The sequence below is a fragment of the Petaurus breviceps genome, unplaced genomic scaffold (genome assembly GCF_028583685.1).
Source record: "Petaurus breviceps papuanus isolate PSGF00001 unplaced genomic scaffold, PetGlider_PUasm1.0 77, whole genome shotgun sequence".
NCBI lineage: Eukaryota > Metazoa > Chordata > Mammalia > Diprotodontia > Petauridae > Petaurus > Petaurus breviceps.
The window spans coordinates 292,110-313,888 of NW_027186492.1; the positions used below are offsets into that span (position 1 = coordinate 292,110).

The 21,779-nt window shown below is 40.8% G+C and overlaps 1 protein-coding gene across 1 annotated transcript in view; it reads right to left on the reverse strand.

Annotated features, from left to right (window-relative positions):
* RASGRP1 (RAS guanyl releasing protein 1) overlaps positions 1–21,779 on the reverse strand; it is a 119,528-nt gene that overhangs the window by 90,145 nt on the left and 7,604 nt on the right. Inside the window, exon 2 of the mRNA XM_069105718.1 lies at positions 19,271–19,452. Within this exon, the coding sequence (XP_068961819.1) occupies positions 19,271–19,452 (182 nt within the window). The remainder of the gene's footprint in view (positions 1–19,270; positions 19,453–21,779) is intronic.

Below are 21,779 nucleotides of genomic sequence, written 5' to 3' on the forward strand. Positions count from 1 at the left end.
ACACACACACACACACACACACACACACACACACACACACACACCACAAAGACCAATCCTTTTTATCATGAAATAACAACTCTACAAGGCTGCTCTCCTCATTGGGAATGGGAACATCAATGCTGATTTCAGTACCATTTTTTGACCAGACTCCTGATTTTATTGATGCCAGGAGAGCTCAGTGAGGAAATTCCCTCTACCAATGAGAGTTTCTTTCTTTCTTTCTTTTTCGCCTTTTTGGAGGGGGGAAGGCAGGGAAATTGAGGTTAAGTGACCTGCCCAAGGTCACACAGCTAGGAAGTGTTCATTGAGGCCAAATTTGAACTCAGGTCCTCCTGACTCCAGGGCCGATGCTCTATTCACTGCACCACCTACCTCCTCCCTGTTCCTCCCTTTCCCCCCAAGTTTCTTAAGGACATTGAGAGGTTAAGTGATTAGTCCAGAGTCAGCCAATCAGTATTTCTCAGAACAGGGACAACAATTCAGGTCCTCCTGACTGGAGCCCAGTTCTCTATTCACTACATTTGGCTGCATCTTTGAGTACCACATTCCTTTTTGATTGTTATAAAAAATGAATTACTCCATTATGGGAGGCAAAGTATACTTCACAGATGAAATCTAAAAACAAAAGGTAAAAATGCAAGCAGGTGCACTGACTTCCACAGTATGTCATTACCTTTTGAGGTGAAACTCAGTCTAGAAATTTACAAACAGCAGATGCATATTTGGCTGATTCCTCCCCTCAGCCTTCCCCTCTATCCCCTTTAGAAAGGCTCTTAGTTCCTCAGATGGAACATGAGCCCACTGAATGTGAAACATCCCCATAGAAAAAGCCTGGATATTGCCTGAAGGCATATATGATGGAGAAGTCATGCTGCCTTGGCATGCAAGGAATAAAACCATAGAACACAACAGACATCCATCTGTTATCCTGCAGACTTATCAATATCTGATATTAGTCAAGCCATCTCACAGTGGTCCTTCCTATAGGGATTTTCATGTCTTATTTCAGAAATAATTATCAGATTATCAAACCCATTTGTCAGTGGAGGAGAGGAAGCTCTGAACAGCTCGGCGACCAAATCCAGAAATAAACCTCCAGTCATCTCTCAACTCAACAGCATTATCAGCAAGAATTTCAGAAGAACTGTTGAATTGTAGCTCTGATACTTCGGGTCTAACCAGGGACAAATCACTTAATCTTTCTGAGCCTTGGCTTTCCATATGTATAAAACAGCCATGATACTAGCCCCAATGATCTCATAGATTTGATGTGAGTAAAGCATTTTATAAACAGCAACAATAATAATAATAATAGTAGCTCATATTAAAATATTATCTACTATGAGTCCTAGGCAAACAGGGCTTAAGCACTTTATAAATATTATATCATCTCATTTGATCCTCACAAAAATCCCAGGAGTCTAGATGCTATTATTATCTTCATTTTACTATTGAGGAAACGGAGGCAAGGGTGAAATGACTTGTCCAAGGTCATACAGCTATTAAGTGTCTGAGGCTGGATTTGAACTCAGTCTTCCTGACTCCCATGCTCTATCCACTGAGTTACCTAGCTACCTGTAATGTACATTATATAAAGGTGACCTGTTATTACTCCCCAAATGAAAGGTATTTTATTAAATGCCAAGGGCTTTGCAAAAGGCCAGTCAGATGTTATCACTATTGTGAAGAAAGTTGCTATGTAGAGAACACAAGACATCAACTGAATCAGAGACACATAGAAAAACCATGAATAATATAAGCATAATTTACATATTGGCAGCAAAACTCACCTGTGGAAGTGGTTAGAACACTGGGCCTAGAGTCAGGAATACCTGAGTTCAAATCCAGCCTTGGACATTTACTAGTTGTGGGACCCTACGCAAATCACTTAACCTGTCTGCCTCGGCTTCCACAACTGTGAAAGCAGGATAATAATAGCACTTACCTCCCACAGTTGTAAGGATCAAAATGAGATAATATTTGTAAAGTTTGAAGCATAGTGCCTGGCACATAGCAGGGGTTTATTAAATACTTGTTTCTTTACCCATTTACCATGTTGACAGAATTGATGGTTAATTAAGCAGTTTGGTGTTATGTGGACAGGGGGCTAGATTTGGAGTCAAGAAAATTTGAGTTCACACCTTGCCTGAGATACTTACTAGCTATGTGATGGATAAGTCATTTAACTTCCCTCAGTTTCAGTTTTCTCCTCTGTAAAATGGGGATTAATAATAGTATCGAAATCACAGGGTTGTTGTGATGACCAGCTAAAGTTTTATACACATATGTATACATATCTGTCCATATTTAATATATCTATTTGTCACATTACATGTACATATATTCACATGTCACGATATAGACCTATATACATATATGCCTAGATATGTGTTACATGTGTATAGTGATGTCATATATCCATATCACATCATTTATCACATATTCTCACACAGCATATATGATCATATATGTCTATGTAACTATAAGTATGCAAATATATTTACACACATATATCTAGATATATGTTACCTAGTTATGTCTACATAGATAGATCGATATGTCTGTATATCTATACAGATATATTGCTTTTGTAGCCCCAGTGCCGTGCATACATTAAGCACTTAATAAATGCTGGTTGGATTGAATTGGTCCTCAAATCCTCTTCTGAGGAAAGAAAAGACAATAGTTCAGTCAAAGCCCTTGGCAGTCCAGATAATACAAACATGATTGTCGCCTGATTAGAAATACAAATATCCATCCATATCCTGTATACTTCCTGACAAAGAAAGTTGAGTCTTATACGTTCATAATTAACCAACAGATTAACCAATTATAAATTTGGATGGGGCTTTAAAATCCATTTTCATTTAACAAGAAATGAGAGAAACAGTGGAAAGTACCCACATTTGTGAATATGCCTCCAGGCTAATGCAGAGACAATCTCATTTGTAGAGATATCTTAACATCCAAATTGGACTCCTGGTTTTACATATGCTCAGAAATTGGTTCTCTTCCTGGTCTGAATTTCTAAGATCTTATCTCCGATTTTCTAAGACTACCCAGCTCAAAAATCTCTAGTGGCCTCCCATTTCCTAGAGGAAAAAAAATTAAAAAATTCTTAGCTTGTCATTTAAAACTTCTCACAATCTGGTTCCCACCTACATTTCCATTTATTTCCCATGACTTCTTTTCACCCACTCCACATGCCAGCCAACCAGGCCTACTAGCTACACCCCAAAATCAACAATATATTTTCCATCTTTACTCAAGCTGTCTATTCCCTATGCCTGGAATGCACTCCCTCCTTACTGCTGTCTCTTACAATCCCCGACTTCCTTTGAGACTGTTCAAATGCTACCTCTGATCAGAAATCTCTCATTCTCCCAGTTGTTCCCATTTCATCCATCCTTCCCCTCCTAAAATTACCTTGTATTTACTTCCCGGTATACTTGTCATATTTCATCTTTGCAGCCTCAGAAGAATGCTCCTTAAGAACAGAGACGATTTCATTTTTATCTTCATGACTAATACTTTGGGACAGAACCTTGAACATTGGTATTATTGTTTTGTTGTCCCCACCTCTTTGTGGGCTTTCTTAGCAAAAACAAAATAAAACAAAACAAAAACTAAAAAACAAAACAAAACTGGAGTGGTTTGCCATTTCCTTTTACAGACTCATTTTACAGACAAGGAAACTGAAGCAAACAGGGTTAAGTGACTTATCCAGAGTCACACAGCTAGTAAATGTCTGAGGCTAAAAATGATCTCAGGTCTTCCTGACTCCAGGCCAGGTAGTCTTTCTGTAGTACTTTCTGTAGCTGCCCTGCCTTACACATAGTAAGCACTTAACAATGGTTGTCAAACTGATTTAAAAAACAACCCAACATTTATTCAATTTTCTGGTCTATACAAATACAAAGTCTATTGACCCTAGTACAGAAGAGGAAGGACACTATTTCTTTTTAACATGAGAATTTACATCCTTCCTTACATCCATCCACAGCTATGAAAAATTTTGAAAAGGAGCTTGAAAGACAGTTCTAGGAACAAGGCTCACTATTATTTTCTGATGAGACAGTTAAACATTAATAACCAGAATACCTGAGTCATAATTTGACTTTATGGTTTCATAAACAATTTCTAGATTGTTTCCAAATTATTCCACCCTCCCTGCATCCTTCATTGTGAGAATGTCCACTGGGAAGCAGGAGGCAAGTTCATAGCCCCAAACTGAAACCATCCCAGAAGAGCAGGTAGTTTTCTTAACACAAGAGAACATAAGGGAGCATCAAATGGCAAGAACAAATAGTTTTAACCCTTACTCTGGAAAACAATTTAGAATTCCTAGTAACAAGTTACAAAACTATTCCTAGCCTTTGATCCAGTGAGCTCACAACTCAGTAAATACTCCAAGCAGATTGAACAAGAAGAAGAAAAAACACTAATGTCAGGCACTGTTCTAAAGCTCTTGAAGTATAAATATAGGCAGAAAGAAAAGACAATTCCTGCCCTGAAGGAGCTTACATTCTACTGCAGAATGACAAGACATAGGTTAAAGAGAAGTCAAAGAGAAAAAAGTCCAGTATAAACCATAGTATTGGATATAGTAGAACTTTTTGTGGTAGCAAAAAAATGGAAAACCTAAATGGCCTTTACTTATTGTCTAATGGATACATATGGTTGTAGCACATGAAAACAAATGTAATTATAGTATGTAATTAGCATGTTTATAATTACACGTACATAATAAATATGTATGTGTAATTAATTACATTGCAATAAACAATGAAAATGAAGAATTCTGAGAACCATGGGAAGAGTTGTATGCACTGATGCAAAGTATACAGAGAAGAATGGTATATATAATCATTATAGCGGTATAATGTAAATAAAGAGTGCTAGACAGTGGCTACATGGAAGAGCATTGACTCTGGAGTTAGAGGACCTAAGTTTAAAGCCCACCTTTGATCCTAGGTATTTTTGTGGAAGGGCAGCTAGACACAGGGCACAGAGTGACAAGTCTAGAATAAGGAAGACTCATCCTCCTGAGTTCAAATCTGACCTCAGTTCCTACAGTAGCTGTGTAACCCTGAGCAAGTCACTTAACTGTTTGCCTCGGTTCTTCATCTGTAAAATGAGCTAGAGAAAGAAATGGCAAACCATGCTAGTTTCTTTGCCAAGAAAATTCCAAATGGGGTCCCAGAGCGTCGGATATGATTGAAAACAATTGAACTAGAAACTACTGAAACTAGAAAACAATTGAACTAGAACAACTTGTGTATAACATTGCACAAGTCACCGAATCCCCCTGGGACTTAATTTTCTCCTTTATATAGTGATGGGGGTTGGCTAGATGGCCCTCCTAGGTCCCTTCCTGGTCTTATTCAATGAGCCCATGAATTAGAATGACCAATCTTAGTCCCAGAGAAGAGCAATCATGCTATATGCTGCTTAAAGTCTCTTCCAGATTTAAATCTATAAACAGATAAAGAAATATATTTCCTTCCTATCGGTAGAGAGATGAGGGAGTATAAGTGTGGAATGTTGCATCCCCTGCCATATAGATTGCTAGTGGGTTGGTTTTGCTTAGTTGATTTTTTTTTTTACAAGGGAAATGTGTGTGTGTGTGTGGGGAGGGGGGTTGTAGGGTACATTCATTGGGAAATGACCAATGTAAGCTATATCTGTGTGTGTGTGCATATGTATATATATAGTAAATATATAACTTATCATATATTTAAATATATACATACACACATATCTATCTATATATATATTAAAGAGTAAATAGGCTTTCCTTTCTTCACTTTAGTGATACCAGGTGCTAAACTAGAAATTATGCTCATGGTAAGAGCAGTCCCAAAGGCCTTGGTAGTGCATGATAACTACCTGTCAGTGCTATGGCAAGGGTGTTTCTCATAATCAATCATTTCCTGTCAAACTGCATTGCGTGGCCCTACTTCAGTGTGCTAGGAACAGCCATCCTTTCATCCCTTGCAGGAAGGGGCTGTTAGAGCAAGCCCCTCCCTTTTCAAAGACCAGCAGCTGCTATCTAGACTTTCTAAGAGTCCCAAAGTTGGTGCTCAGGGGGCTGGCTGGTTGCTGCCTCCTGCATAGGGGGCTTTGCTTAAAATATTACGTGTGGTTTTGTGAGCCCAGAAAGTGTGCATACCTCTGGTCAATGGTTTATACCAATTGGCTTCCTGTTGATTTGGCCATGGGACTTTCTATCCATGGTGCCTAAGGGTGTCCCCCAATTTTGTGTGTGTCCTTTGGAGTAATTTAATTTCCCTGAATGCCTTAACCTACTTTACCTCTGACTCTCTGCTGCCCTAAAAAATAAAATATAAGATTTATATAGCATGTTAAAAATTTTGTCCTACTTTACAAAGGCTCATAGTTTTAGAGCTGGAAGGGCATTTTGGGGATATGAAGTCCACCCTCCCATATTTGTTTCACAGAGGAGGAAACTGAGGACAAGAGAAGTTAGTTGACTTGCCCAGGGTAGCACAACTACAAAGTGTCTCAAGCAAGTTGGTGCTATTATTATCCCCATTTTACAGGTGATGAGACTGAGACAGGCTCTCACAGGGGGTGAATGTCTCTGACAAGATTTATACCCAGATCTTCCTGTCTGCAAGTCTAGCAGTCTATGTGCTAAGCCAACGTTTCACTAACTTTTCTTTCTCTTTCTTTCCTCTATTTGTAAAATATGATACTGACAAGTTAATGAGTTCATGTCTAGAAGGGTTTAGAACAGACTTCTTAAGTTGGGTCTATAGATAGATTTCAGGGAGTCCAATCTTTTTTTGAGGCAATTGGGGTGAAGTGACTTGCCTAGGGTTGCAACAGCTAGTAAGTGTCTGAGGCTGGATTTGAACTCAGGTCCTCCTGACTCCACAGCTGGTGCTCTATCCTCTACATCACCTAGCTACCAAGTCCGTGACTTTTAAAAAATATTTTGACAACTGTATTCCAACATAATCGATTTTCTCTGCGACTTAATGTATTTTATTTTATTCATTCAAAAACAATTTTCTTAGAAGGGGTCTATAGTATTCACTGTCAAAGGGGTCCATGACAACAGAAGTGACTGAACAAGATGTCAAGGGAAGACTGAAAATACAAGCAGTCCTCTAGACTCTGAGCTACAAGTCTTCCTATAATTGTGGAGATTGTTGAAATACATGCAGATGTCTGGACACAGGTGGCCAAAGGGACAGAGCTCTAGTCCGGTGGGTTGTACTTGATGGCATCTAAGGCCCCTTCTACCCTTCAACCTTTGACCCTACGATCCTGCAACACTTCTGAACATGCTGTGATATGATAGTCTGTATTCTCTTGGATTATTCTGTTATTTTATAACAAGGGGTCCTATGAGGTCTTACGCTGGCATTTCATCATGGTGTAGACTCCACCTGAGGCTCTGGTGGACCATGTTGGTGGCATGAAGTTGTTAGGAGTAGAGAACATTAAGCTTTCCCATTCCAGTTTGAGACAGGACAATTATATATATTTAAAAAATAATAAGACAGCTAGATTATGAAATGGATAGGGCCATGGCCCTGGAGTTAATTAGGGAGGCTTAAGTTCAAATTTGAACTCAGATACTTAGTAACTGTGTGACCCTGAGGCAGTCACAACCCCTGTCTGCCTCAGTATTCTCAACCACAAAATGGGGAGTGTAATCACCTACCTCCTAGGGTTGATGTGAGAATAAAATGAGGTAATATCTGCAAAGTGCTTAGCACAGTGACTGCCATGTGGCAAGCATTATATAAATACTTATTCCCTTTCTTCTTACAATAGTCTATGTGCCAAGAACTGTGCCAAACACTGGGAATACAAATCTTAATAAAGATAGTCCCTGTCTTTAAGGAGCTTACCATCTATTAAGGGAAGGCAACATACAAAGGAGCTGAGAAGTATGGAGGGAAGGGGAAAAGGAAGTACCTGGTGGAGAGTGGGGGTGGGGAAGCATGATGAAGTCCCAAAGCAGAGTAGCTGATGAGAAATGGGGAGAACCTCTGCTGGACCCTCTCCTTAAAAAAGTGGGCTTGGAGCTCACAGCTCTGCTCTACAGAAAAGCCCAATCCGAAGGGCAGAGGGTACTAAGGAGATGGGAGGTTCAAGGCTTATTCAATCTTGCAGAATAATGAAATTTCCTGAAGATGAGTTTCTTGGGGGCAGGAAAGCAAGTTGGAGTCCAAAGAAGATTTTCCTTTAAAATATTAAGTGCCCATTTGATAAAAATGCCCTACCCAACTCTGCTTAAATGCTATTTTCTGCTCCAGTTAAAGCAATATACCCATCAGGGAATTAAATGAAAAACATAGGTTAAGTACTTGCTGGGTATCCAGCACTGGGCTAAACGCTAAGTGTTAGAGAAAGACATGCAAAAAGCAAAGGCAATCCCTGACCTCAAGGAGATGACATTCTAATTAAAGAGACAAGACCCAAAGGGAAGTGACAGTCAGAGAGGGGCACTCTGGTCTGGAAAATAATGGGTATGTTTAATGAGACCAAAGATAGGTAGATACACGAACCCACTACAGGAGCTAGGGCAGGGCAGGAACTAGGCAGAAACAATGAGACTTGGCTTATGAGTTGGGAGGAGGAGTGATGGAGAAGTATGGGGGGGAAGGGGGAAGGGGAAAGGCAAGGCAATGGGTTAGTCAAGATGGCTGGAGACTAGGAGATAGCCAGTATTGATCAGATTTGATCTCTTTTTCAAATTCCTTCGGAAAGGCTCTGGAGATAAATAACAGATGGCCCACCCACTCTCAATTTCAGGATCCATGGTTTGGGAACTGACTTTTTCTAAACTTTACCACATTCCACAAATACCTCTGAATGGCTTCTCTCCCTTTGGAGGTTTCAAGTGGGCCTCACTTTTCTCTATCTCAACTGTTCCCAATCTGAGGGATGCATACTCCTAGAGAAACTAGTTGAGAGATACAGGGAATATTTGGCAAATAATTGTATTAACCTACTGAAATTGATATCTTATTTCTGATGTGCATATGAATAGTAAATTCTAGAATTTATTTCTTTTCATCTTGAGCACAGGACATGGGTAGGTCTATTGAAAACCAAGGAGGACAGGAACCAAAAAAGGTTAGAAACTCTGGTTCTAGCCTTACTCAGTGATCACTAGTGTATCACCCCACCCCAGGTGAATTTCTGCTGTGGGGGATGTGTGTCAATAGAAGTGTTATACTCCAGGGAGCAGAGAGACAATGAATAGTGCAGAGAGAAAGGTGAAAAGGAGATAGTAAGTTAGAAATACCAAAAATGTCAGTTTGAAAATTTCCTACAAATAGGCTATATGACTTAGATTTGAGCATCAACATAGCACCAAACTGCAAAGGGATATAACCCAGTCAAACTCAAATAGAAACAGATCCCTGCTGGCCTCATATTGACTTAGAAAACCACAAATTAACATTATCTATGCTTTGTTGTATTTCCACTTATTTTGTTAAACATTTCCCAATTACATTTTCATCTGGTTCTGGTCACTGGTAGAGAGTTTAATACCTCTGCCCTCCCAGATAGTTCCATATCAGTGACAAATATAATGACCTGGGCCCAGAGGCCAAAAGGATACAGAAAAATTGGAGTGTGTCCAATAGAGAGTGATTGAGATGTCAAGGGAACTGAGGACCATGCCATTTAAGGGTTGATCAAAGACACTGGGAATGTTATTCTGGAGAGGAGAAGACAGAAGGGAAACATGATGCCTGTCTTTAGATAGTTGGACTGCTGACATATGGAAGAGAGATTCAATCTGTTCTTCTTGTCCTCAAAAGGAAAAACGGAGATGAATGCATACAAGTTTCAGAGAGAGAGATTTCAGAATTAGGTAAGGGAAATTTTCCTAACAATGCCTTTTGGCCAGTCCAGACCAGTGACTTCATTATTGTAGGAAACCCCTCCACAAATACAAATTAGCAACTCATTTCTTCATAACTATTGGAGATATTCAAAAGGGCAAGGGTTGCTCAGCCAATCAGTGGGCATTTATTTAACCCTTTCTATGAGTAGAGGTAGCTAGGCAGCTCAGTGGATGGAGTCAGGGCCCAGAGTCAGAAAGACCTAAGTATAAATCTAGCCTCAGACACTTACTGACTGTGTGAGCCTGAGCAAGTCATTTAAGCTGTTTGCTTTAATCCACTGGAGAATGAAATGGAAAACCAATCTAGTATCTTGGCCAGGAAAACCTCACAGACAGCATTGGTGTGCTATGGTCCACAGGGTCACAAAGAGTCAGATTGATTGAACAACAAAAACAAGGAGTCCGGCACTGTGCAGGGAATGCAAATTGTTTATCATTTGTTTTCAAAGAGGACCAATGATATCACAGGGTGCTATCTTGACTTGCATGTGAATTGGATTTAACTGAGGCAGAGTTACATAAAGTCCATTGGCCTTACTCTTTCTTCCAGAGTCATCAGAGTCCAATGGTAAGACAGAAGTAGAGAAAACTGGTAATGGCCCAGGATGCAGGGGATGACCTTGGTGTCTTCAATGTCTAACCAAGCTCTAAGCTGCCTTCATGGCCATTGGAACTAATTGTTCTCATCTACCCATACCTCTAGGGGAAACCTCCACATGCTTGGGGTAGATGCCCCATTAACTCATCAAGGTGTCCAAGGGGCTATCCAGCCACTGCTTGAAGACATCCAGTGACAGGAGACTACCTTTCCCTACTATGTCCTGCCCCCCAGGATAACTTTCCTTCCCCCTCCTAGCTATTTGGCTCCCTTTGGCCAGGTGGTTTGAACTCAGATCTTCCTGACTCCAGGCCTGGCACTTTATCCACTGTGCCACCTAGTTGCTAGGTTCAAATCTGACCCCAGACACTTACCAGATGTGTGACCCTGGGCAAGTCACTTAACCCGGATTGCCTCCCAAAGAAAGGATCTAGCTCATGGTACAGTTATAGACTTGAATCCTACTTTTCTGGGTCTAGGCCCAGAAATTCTTTTCTAAACTGTGCCTGCAAACGCCATCACACATTAATAGGGCCTGTAGCAGGGTAAAAACAGCCTCCATGATCTCATAGGCCCTGTCTCCCTCTGACACAGATGGTGTGATTCACACACATTTGACATCAAATGTTCTGCATTGTGTTGATTTGCCTAATTATGCTCAGCTGAAGACTGGATTAAATAGCATTAATAGAAGCAGCATGCAGAATGTGCCCTCTGATGAAAAGAGATAGTGGGAGTGGGCTGGCTCCGGTGAAGGCGCTGAACTCTGACTCAGGGCTGCTCCTTCAGGTTTCTGCTTGCAGGCAGGCAACCTCGTACGCTGCAGCCGGAGGTCCCCTTCAAATGTGTGCATGTCTATGTGCACCAAAGCACTAGGTTAGACCCTGCCTCTGTCAAACTGAGACCTCGGAAAGGCCTTAGCTTAAAAAGGCCAAGGTCTCCCACTGCATCCAGGGCCATCTCCAGTCCTTCTGATCTAGATCAGGCCACTAGACCCAGATGGCTCCAGAGGAGAGAGTGAGGCTGGTGACTTTGCACAGTCCTCCCTCATTTAAATCCAATTCACTTGCAAGTCATGGCATCACCTTCCAAATGTCATGGTCCTCTCTGAGAATGAAGGACAAAGAAAAATGACATTAAACCCTATCTCAGAGAAGAGTGAAAAGTACTCATTAATGGGTAATGTTAAAGAGAATCACCAATGTGGCTTTAGCTGTTGCTTAGACTATTAAAGGCAGATAGGTAGCAGTGTAGATAGAGGCACCTGACCTGAGTTCAAATCCTGAACCTGCTATTTACGAGCTAGCTATGAGACTCTGGGCAAATCACATAACCTCTGCCTCAGTTTCCTCACATGTAAAATAGGGATAGTACCTACCTCCCAAGGCAGCTAGTGGAGAGAGCACTGGACATGGAGTCAAGGTAGGAAGACCTGAGTTCAAATCCAGTCTCAGACACTTCTGAGTGGTGTGAGATATAGTGTGGTGTGACCCTGGGCAAGTGACTTAACCCTGTTAACCTCAGGCTTTTCATCGTTTTTCAGTCATGTCCAACCCTTTGTGATCTCATTTGGGGTTTTCTTGGCAGAGATATTGGAGTGGTTTGCCATTTCCTCCTCCAGCTCATTTCACAGATGAGGAAACTGAGTCTCATAGCCTCATATAATTTTTACGAAGCGGAGTCCATTAGAGATCATCTCATCCAACCCCTTCATTTTACAAATGAGGAAACTAAGGCCCGGACAGCTAAATATTAGTCGAGTCTTGCCAAATAATGAATAATGATTAAGCAGCCCTCCATAAACTATGCACACTGGGATTCCCCAACATCTTTATTCTCTGCATCTTGTAACACTTACATCCAGACTCCTTAATTTGTTTAGGTAGGGCTTGGGTGCAGGTCTTAAGCAAAGGCAAATCTGACTCCTTGGAGTTTCTTCAAGGACAGAGACTATCTTTTGTGTTTTCATCCCCACCACTTAGCATAATACTAGTCACATAGTAAGGACTTAATAGGGCAGCTGGGTGGCACAGTGAATAAAGCACCAGGCCTGGAGTCCAGAAGATTCATCTTCATGAGTTCAAATCTGGCTTCAGACACTCACTAGCTGTGTGACCTTGGGCAAGTCAGTGTTTGCCTCAGTTTCCTCATCTGTAAAATGAACTGGAGAAGGAAATGGCAAACCACTCCAACATCTTTGCCAAGAAAACCCCAAATGAGTTCACAAAGAGTCAGATATGACTGAAATGACACAACAATCATAAAGATGTGCCAGGCTCTATCCTAAGCATCAGTCACAAGATAGCCCTTGCTCTCAAGGAGTTTCTAGCCAAATGGGAAGTTGGGTACAACACGTACCAGGTACATACAAGCAATATAGACACGAAATAAATTAGAGAGAATCAACAGAGGGAAGGCATTAGCATTAAGGGGATTGGGAAAGGCTTCCTGTGGAAGGCAGGATTTTAGCTGGGGACCGAAGGAAACCAGGGAAGCCAAGAGAGGGAGATAAAAATAGAAAGGAGATATTCCAGGCATGGGAGACAGCCAGGGAAAAGGTTCGGTCAGGAGATGGAGTATTTTGTGAGTAAGGTACAGAAAGACTGGCAGATTATGAAGGACTTTGACAAGCAAACAGAGGATATGACTTGGAGGTCAGAATCAATCAATCAATCAACCAACAAACATTTATTAAGCACTTACTACATGCCAGCCTCTGTGCTGGGTACTAAGTATATAGAAAGACAAAAATGGAAAACTCTAAGCCTTTCAGGAGCTTCTGTTCTATAGGGGAAAGACAGAACATACACATGGGATCTTAGTTCTAAATCTGGAAAAGATCTCAGAAGCCAATATTCTCAATTTTACAAATAAGGAAACTGAGGTCCAAGGAAGCTAAGGCCTCAGAGATAGTATAAGAGGCAGGAATTGAACTCAGGTCCTTTGACTTAAGGACAGCTAGGTGGCACAGTAGACAGAGTGCCAGGCCTGGAGTCAGGAAGACCTGAGTTCAAATCTAGCTTCAGACACTTTTAGTAACTGTGTGACCCTGGCCAACTTAGTTAATTCTGTTTGTCTCAGTTTCCTCATCTGAGCTGGAGAAGGAAATGACAAATCACTCCAGCATCTTTACCAAGAAAACCCCAAAAGGGGTCATGAAGAGTCAGACATGATTGAATAACAACATATATGAGATAAATTTTTTTTTATCGGGGAGGCACTATTATTTGTTGTGGGGGGAATGGGAAAGGGGGAGGTTAAGCAGATATAAGGAAAGGCTTCAGGTAGGCTGTAAGTGGCATTTGAGTTGAACCATTAGACTTGGCTTTGAAGCTGAACTCTGTCACTAACTTGAGGTAAATCACTAAACTTCTGTGAAGCTAGGAATAGATTTCCTATCAGCCTCACTGAATTGGGGACAAATGAAATAATGGATGTAGAAAGCACCTGTAGCCTTAATATGCAACACAGATATAAGATCTGTTCAGATGACAGGACATTAAAATGCTTTAGCTGAATGACAAGTAATTTTGTCATATCCCCAAATAGAAATCTTTATATTGAAAACCCAGGATTGCAATGAATAGGCTAAGATGGGCAGTCCCTTCATTGCTAGGCTATGTTTGAACCACACCGTACTTAGAGGTGCACAGTCAAATACAGGAGTGGGGAGGAAGGAGGAGCCAGAGAGGGCAGTGGGAGAAGAAGAAATGTCTATGAAGCAGAATCCATCTCCCCTCCCCCACCACTGCTAAGAAGTAATGTGGCTTTCAAACCAGCAAGAAAACTGATTTCTCTCCCCAAAGGTGTATTACACAGATTTAGCAAAGACAAAAGCAAATCACAGATGAGAGCTGCTGTCACCCATTCTCTCTCAGACACAAAATGTTCTTTTCTTTAATGCCTCTTTCATGTAAATGCTCCTATGAAAAGAAACTCTCAGCACTCAGTCCACAGCCCCTTCCCCAGCTCTCATCTGAGCTCCTGTAACCTGTAAGACAGGTTTATCATTCACCCTTCCACGTGAAAAGCCTTTGAGCCCCAGGGGTGGGAAACCCCTGGTTATATGTGACCCTCTAGGTCCTCAAGTGCGGTCCTTTGACGGGATTCCAATCTGAAAAAGGGTGGCACTTAAAGACTGAGAGGGCCACGTGTGGCCTTGAGGCCTCAGGTTCCCCGCCCTTGCTTGACCATTTTTTGGAACTCTACAGAAGCACAAAATGTAGAAGTTCAAAGCAACTAGAGGATCATCAATTCAGTGCTGTCCTCCTAACCTCGCCATAGTGCAGAAGAGGAGCCTGAGGTCCAGAGTGATCAGATGTGTTTCCTAAGACCATAAGTTAATAGTGACTGAGGCATTCAAAGATCCAGGCTTTTGTTAAAATCTAAGTCTTTGGGGCAGCTAGGTGGCACAGTGAATAGAGCACCAGCCCTGGAGTCAGAAGGACCTGAGTTCAAATCTGATCTCAGACACTTGACACACTAGCTATGTGACCTTGGGCAAGTCACTTAACCTTAATTGCCTTGCCTTCCCCCCCCCCCAAAAAAAAAATCTATGGTTTGAATTTATGTGATCAGAAATCTGAAAGAGACCTCAAATGATGTCTAGTTCAACTCCCCAATTTAGAGATATCAAAATTGAGGCACTGGGAGGTTAATCAACTTAATAAGCATGATTGAATTCCTATTTTAGCCTGCTGGTTGTTCTGTTACAAGTCCACCCTCCATTCAGCTGTCAAAGAGATCTTCCTCCCATATTACTACCACCCTATTCAATAAACTACAAGATCACCTCCAAGATAGAATGTTTAATCCTCTATCTGGCATTCAAAGCCATTCACTCTCCAGTCCTGGCTCCCTCTGCTTTTCCATTCTTTTCGATCTTTCCTCCCCTTCCCCCTACTCTGTAATCCAGTGACAGACACTAATCCTCCAACAAGACATACTCATCTTCCCACTGGGAGCATTTCCTCTGGCTATTCTCCCAGCTTGGAATTTTCTACTTCTCTAATTTCTGGCTTCCTTCTCGTCCCAGCTAAAATGCCACCTTCCACGGGAAGTCTTTGCCCATCTCCATGAATGCCAGAACCTTCCCTCTGTTGATTATTTATCCTATAGACAGCTCATTTACACAAAGCTGTTTGCATGTTGTCTCCCCATTACGCCATGAACTCCTGGACAGCAAGGGGTGTCTTTTGCCTTTATTTGTGTCCTCAGCACTTAGCACTATGCCTGCCTTAAATAAGGACTTACAGGATGCTTACTGACTAGCTCTCCCTGATTATCATCTTACCCTGGCTTCATCTCTAAAATTCATTTATTCCTGCAGAGGTGTATGGGATATGGACAGCTTTGCTGTTCATCTTCATTTTGGCTGTACAGATCAGTGTGTCTCTGTCTTATACTTTAAGTTCTTACACAGGAACACCTAGGCCTGCCCAGTGTTCACTGGGCACAACTGGGTGGCAAAAATGAATGAACAAATAATTATTTTTTTGGTGACAGTTACAATGGTTTATAAAATCAGTCAGGGTATACAGTGGACAGAGACCAGGATCTGGACTTAAGAAGAGGTAACTTCACATAACTGGCTGTATGACCCTGGGCAAGTCACTTAACCTTGGTCTGCCTCAGTTTCTTCATTTTAAAAATGGGGAGAATAATGGTGCCCACCTCCCAGGGTTATGAGGATAGAATGAGATAATATACATAAAGTGATTCGCAAAACTTAAAATACTATATAAATGCTAGTGGACTTTTTATAGTTTTTAGGTTCTTCAGGTCGTATCATAGTAGCTTCTGAAATGTGATAAATTCTCATGTCCTTTGACTAAGGAAATTCTATTTAGGGGAGTTGAATTGAACAGATTATCTCATAGAAAGTCTCATGTTTAAATCTGGACATGGTTCTTCTAAGATTTCACACAGAAGTCCAAGATAAGGATTGAGAAATCAGTTCTGAACACATCAGATCACTGGATTTTGAGTCAGAAGAACTGGTTCGAGTCATGCCTTTATTACCTCCTGGATGTGTGATCTTGTACAAGTCACTTTGCTTAGAAACTCTGATTCCTTATCTGGGAAATAAGGGAGTTGGCCTGGATGTTGCATGAAGATCCCTACATTCTATGAGTCAGCAAGAAGGTTCAGTGGAAAGAGAACTGGTTATGTTGTCAGAAGTTATTGTCATTTTTCTCATCATGTCCAACTCTTCTTTACCCCTTTTGGGGTTTGGTTGGGAATGATCCTGGAGTAGTTTGCCATTTCCTTCTCCAGCTCATTTTACAGATGGGGAAACGGAGGCAAACAGGGTTAAGTGATTTGCTCAGGGTCACACAGCTAGTGAGTGTCTGAGGTCAAATTTGAACTCAGGTCCTCCTGACTCCACGGCTGGTGCTGTATCCATTGTACCACTTCCTCTGACACTTCCTGCCTGTGTGGCCTTGGACAAAAGTCAAGTCACTTCCTGAATCCTCAGTTTCCTTATTTACAAAATGAGGAGTTGGTTTACATGACCTCTGAGGTCCCTTTCAATGGACACTAAATCTGATTCTAGGACTGTCAAGCCTCTTGCTGGAAAAACGGGGAGGGGCAGCAGAGAGGGAACGGAAAGGATAGGATGTGGGGAAGAGAGTCTGCATCATCAAACCTAACTTTTCTGTGCTTCAGATTTTTCAGTTGGAAAATGGAAAATGGAAAGTGGTCATTTTCTTAAACAGCTCCCATTGCCATTCTGAAGACCAGTCCAGGAACACTTTTATCAACAGCTTGGAAGTGAAAGAAAAGTTTATCACCAATTATTTTTTAATCAGGATTTTATTCTTTTCCTCTGACTCCTTAGTTGTGGGGTTTTATTTGTTTTTTTTTTTTTTTGGCAAAACAGATCATTTTAGAAGGAAAACCCCTTTATTCTGTTCTCATGTTCCTCCTTCAACAGAATGATTAAAGGTTATGGAGTAAAGGTAGAATTAAAATGAAGGTGAAAACTGAAATGTCATCAGTAAAATTGCTAAATTTACCCCTTCATTCTCATGCTCAAAAAGGTCTTTAAAAAGTAATGCATTACTCTAATCCTGAAATACATAGAAAAAAAGGATTTTTAAAAGTCAGCTAGAAAAGGAAGTAGTATGGTGGGAAGACTTAGAGGCAGAAAAGATGAGTTTCAGTCTTGGCTCTGACATTTATTAGCTTGAGTGTTGCCCTGGGCAAGTCACTTCACCCTATATGCCTCAATTTCTTCCTCTGAAAATGGGCATAATCATACTTTCACCTACCTTTACGAGGTCATTGGGAAGAGAGAACTTCATAAACCTTAAAACATCATAGAAATGTGAATTGTTCTTAAATCTTGATCAAAATTCAAGGGCCAGATAGGCTTCTAAAGACTGAAGGTAATCAGAAGAATCTGGGCTAATATTCCCTGAAAATAGTTCTGAGTCAAATTTGTATCTTTTTCTGATTGGGACCCAGCTTCTGTTTCGATATCCAATAGCTCTTCTTTCTCAAAAAAGATGCTCATTATGTGTTTGGCCCAGGTTTCTTGAGGTAGGTCCTTCCCTGGCACATGAGCACACACACACACAGTCTCTCAAAAGGAGAGGGATACAGACACTGTGCTTTCATTGGCATAGAAAATCTCTACGAAAGCAGGTTGGCATTTTATAGTCTTAGAGAGATGCCTAGAAAACTGAAGGTAAAACTTGCCCAGGGTCAAACAGCCAGTACTTGTCGGAGGCAGAGGAACCCATATCCTCCTAGCTCCAAGACTGGCTCCCAATTCACTAAGCCATGTGGCCTCACAAAGGGAAAGAAAGGAACATAGGGGACCATTAGGAATGGCTGTGGGGGAGGGGATTTTTCAACAAAGAAAGGTGTCATAGGAACATTCAGAAATCCTTATTTTGATTACAGCCCTTCCTTTTGGAGGGAAGAGGGGGAAGGCAAAATTGTGAACACTTTTCAGCTGTGGTTTACCCTCCAAATAATAAGAAAAAAAATCCATCATTTACTGAATGAAATAAAAATAGGGCCACTCTCAGCAAAAGAACTTCACTGCTGTTTTTTTTTTTTTTTCAGTTCTGCATCTCCTAAGTGAGGCTTTTTAGGCAAGGCGCTGGAAAAGTGAAAATCATGAATAATTCACTTGGTAATATGTGTGCAGCAGAGGATACTTATTTCTTAAATTCTCTGCTCTTAATAACAGGGCTGATTGTGAGAACCTCTTGTAATTCAAGCCCAAGCATTCTGTCTTTACCTACTCATTTTCTTAGTTTACCAAAATTGCCCTCCTGATTCCCAGGTAGATTATCAGACTTTATTTACCCAAATGATTCAAAGCTTTCTGTACTGTTGGATGGTAATATGCCATTCGTATTTTTTTAAATGCCAGAGTCCACAGTACATTAGGAAAGAAAAGAGACAATGCATCTCATCAGGAATTCTTTCAATACAATTTCCAGAAACCTATCAACTGCAGAAAAACTCAATCCCAAGAAAAACAGAACTCCCTTAGGGACAACTTTTTTCACTTCCTCTCACACTTCTCATCACGAAGCATCACCCCCACATATTCATATGTACTGGAGAGGAGATTGTCTAAAACATTTCAAAGATTATTTCAAAAGCTTATCATAAACCAAAAAAAAAAAAAAAATCGAAAAGAGCTACTCTTCCAAACAAAATGTTCTGAAACGGAAATAATATAGGTATGCATATGGATAGTACACAGGTTCTTACACACAGACACATCCATCCTAGATGGAAAAACTTACCAAAAGACTGGATGCACGTCTCAATGAGATCGTCTAGGCTGGCTCCTTTGGCTAAGTGTCCCAGCGACATCATCATTCGGAACTGAGCGATCTGAGCCAAGTTGGGATGAGAGGGGAGAGGGTTGCTTGGCTTCACCTCTAGTCTTGCTTTTGGGGTAGCATTGCAGCCATGGGGAGGCTTCCTAAATGGAAAAGGGACAATCCAGTGAATATGGGTCTTAAAGAAAAAAAAAAGGCAGCCTGGGGAAGGAACTGCAAGCTCCGCAGGCAGGTTGGAAAAGAAAAGTGCTGACAGATAAGACAATTAAATCCCGGGAGTTGGGCTGGGAGAAGGCATAACCCTCCCACTTGGCAAATGCACCAAACAGACCGCAGGCTGTTAAAGAGACATTGCCCGGGCGAATGAGAAGGTTGGAGTTTTGCGGAGCTTAGAATTCCGATCTGAGGCTCGTCACTTTCAGGTCTAGGCTGCTTCTGTCTATTTGGCTTTACTGTGGAATGATCCTAATTTTCAAAGGAGGAATGGGGAGACCGGGAGAGAGAGCAGGGGTGAGGCCATTTTTCTGCCTTTCTTCGGTTAAGGGACCAAAGGGACATCCTCCTGTTTTAGTCTCCAGGTTTTAAGCTCTTTTCCTTTCCATTATCTTTCCCAGAAATGGCTCAATTTAGCCAGGACCATGCCATAGAGGTCATACAAAGTCAGGATAACCTCCAATCTACAGAAAGATTTTTTTCACCTTTAAAATACGGGGCTTGGTGAAGGTGCAGAATAAAAAAAAAAGGGGAGTAAGAGGTGCGGAAGGTCCAAATTGGAATCAGACCCGACTAGGGACTAGGTTTTCACAAGGATTCTCTTTAGCTTTTAAGTTACTCTTTCTTATTATTGGTAGCACAGGAAATCATTCCTGACCATTTTACTATTAGAAAGTGCTTCCATCAAGGGAGGCTGTAGTGTTCATCTTCCTTATAATAAATAAAGGGGTTGGGGTGGGGAAGGGGACTGAATTTAAAGCCCGGAGGTCCATGGATCGATTTCATTGGGTCTCTGCAACTGAATGGATAAAAATTAAAAAGTTTTTTAAATTATATTTTTATTTTCACTAACCTCTAACTTAGAGGTGCTTAACTGAGATCCATGAACTTATTTAAAAAAAAAAAAACATTTTAAAAAAATAACTATGGCAACATAATTGATTTTCTCCTACCTTCTGCAAGAAACCTTTCCCAGACTTTTTTAATCTTAGTGCTTTCCCTCTGAGATTATCTCCAATTTATCCTGTACATATCTTGTTTGTACATAGTGGTTTGCGACTTTTTTTTTCTGTCATTAGACTGTAAAATCCTAGAGGGCAGGGATTCCACACACACCCTTTCTTTGTTTCCCAGTGCTAGACTAGAGTCTGGTACTTAGTAAATACTCAATACTTATTAAGTTGATTTGCCTTGCCTTATACATTTACACACATTGTTCTTAGAAAGGGTCCATAGGCTTCACCCAACTGCTAAAGGGTTCCACGACACAAAGGAGAACTCTGGACTTTAGAGAATTTCCCTAGAATTCTGTGTCAAGTTCAAGTTTAAATCTGGAACTGACCTCAGAGACTATCAGTCCTCCCCTTTTTTATTTTGATAATTCAATACCTTGGTTTTAGCTTTAACCAGGAACCATAGCTCTACTGTGGAGAGAGGCAAATTTCGATGTATTTTGTTTTTATTCTCTCTTCATTTTTCAAAATTGTCATCCCTACAAAAGATATGTGTTTAGTCATGAGAGATTTGTTTGGAGAAAAGGGAAGAAGGAGACCTGCAAGATGCTATCATTTAGGAAAGAAGTAAACATTAAGCACCTACTATGTGCCAGTCTCTTTGTGGAGTACTTTACAAATATTTTCTCATTTGATCCTCACAATAATCCTGTGAGGTAAGTACTATTATTATCACAACCAAACTAGTGAGAGGGAAGAGAGAGGAAAAAAAGAAATGAAACCCTAAGCTTTCACCTTGGAAGAAAGAGAGCAACAGGTAATTGTTTTTTGCATCCTACTCTGTGTGGGAGGCTTGAGGAGGATACAAAAAAAAGAGATAAGACAGTTTGCTTGAAAAGGAAAATGATAAATGTTGGAGAAGATGTGAGAAAATTGTAACACTAAAGCATTGTTGTTGGAGTTGTGAATTGATCCAATCATTCTGGAAAGCAATTTGGAACTATGACAAAAAAAAATCCCTATAAAAACTGTACGTAATCTTCAATCCAGCAGTACCACCTGGTCTATATCCACAAAGAGATCATAAAAAAGGGAAAAGGACCCACATGTACATAAATATTTATAGCAGTTCTTTTTGTGGTGGCAAAGATTGGAAATTGAGGAGATACCCATAAATTGGGGAATGGTTGAACAAGTTGTAGTATATGAATGTAATGGAATACTATTGTTTTATAAGAAATGATGAGAAGGCAGATTTCAGAAAAACCTGGAAAGACTTACTTGAACTGATGATGAGTGAAGTG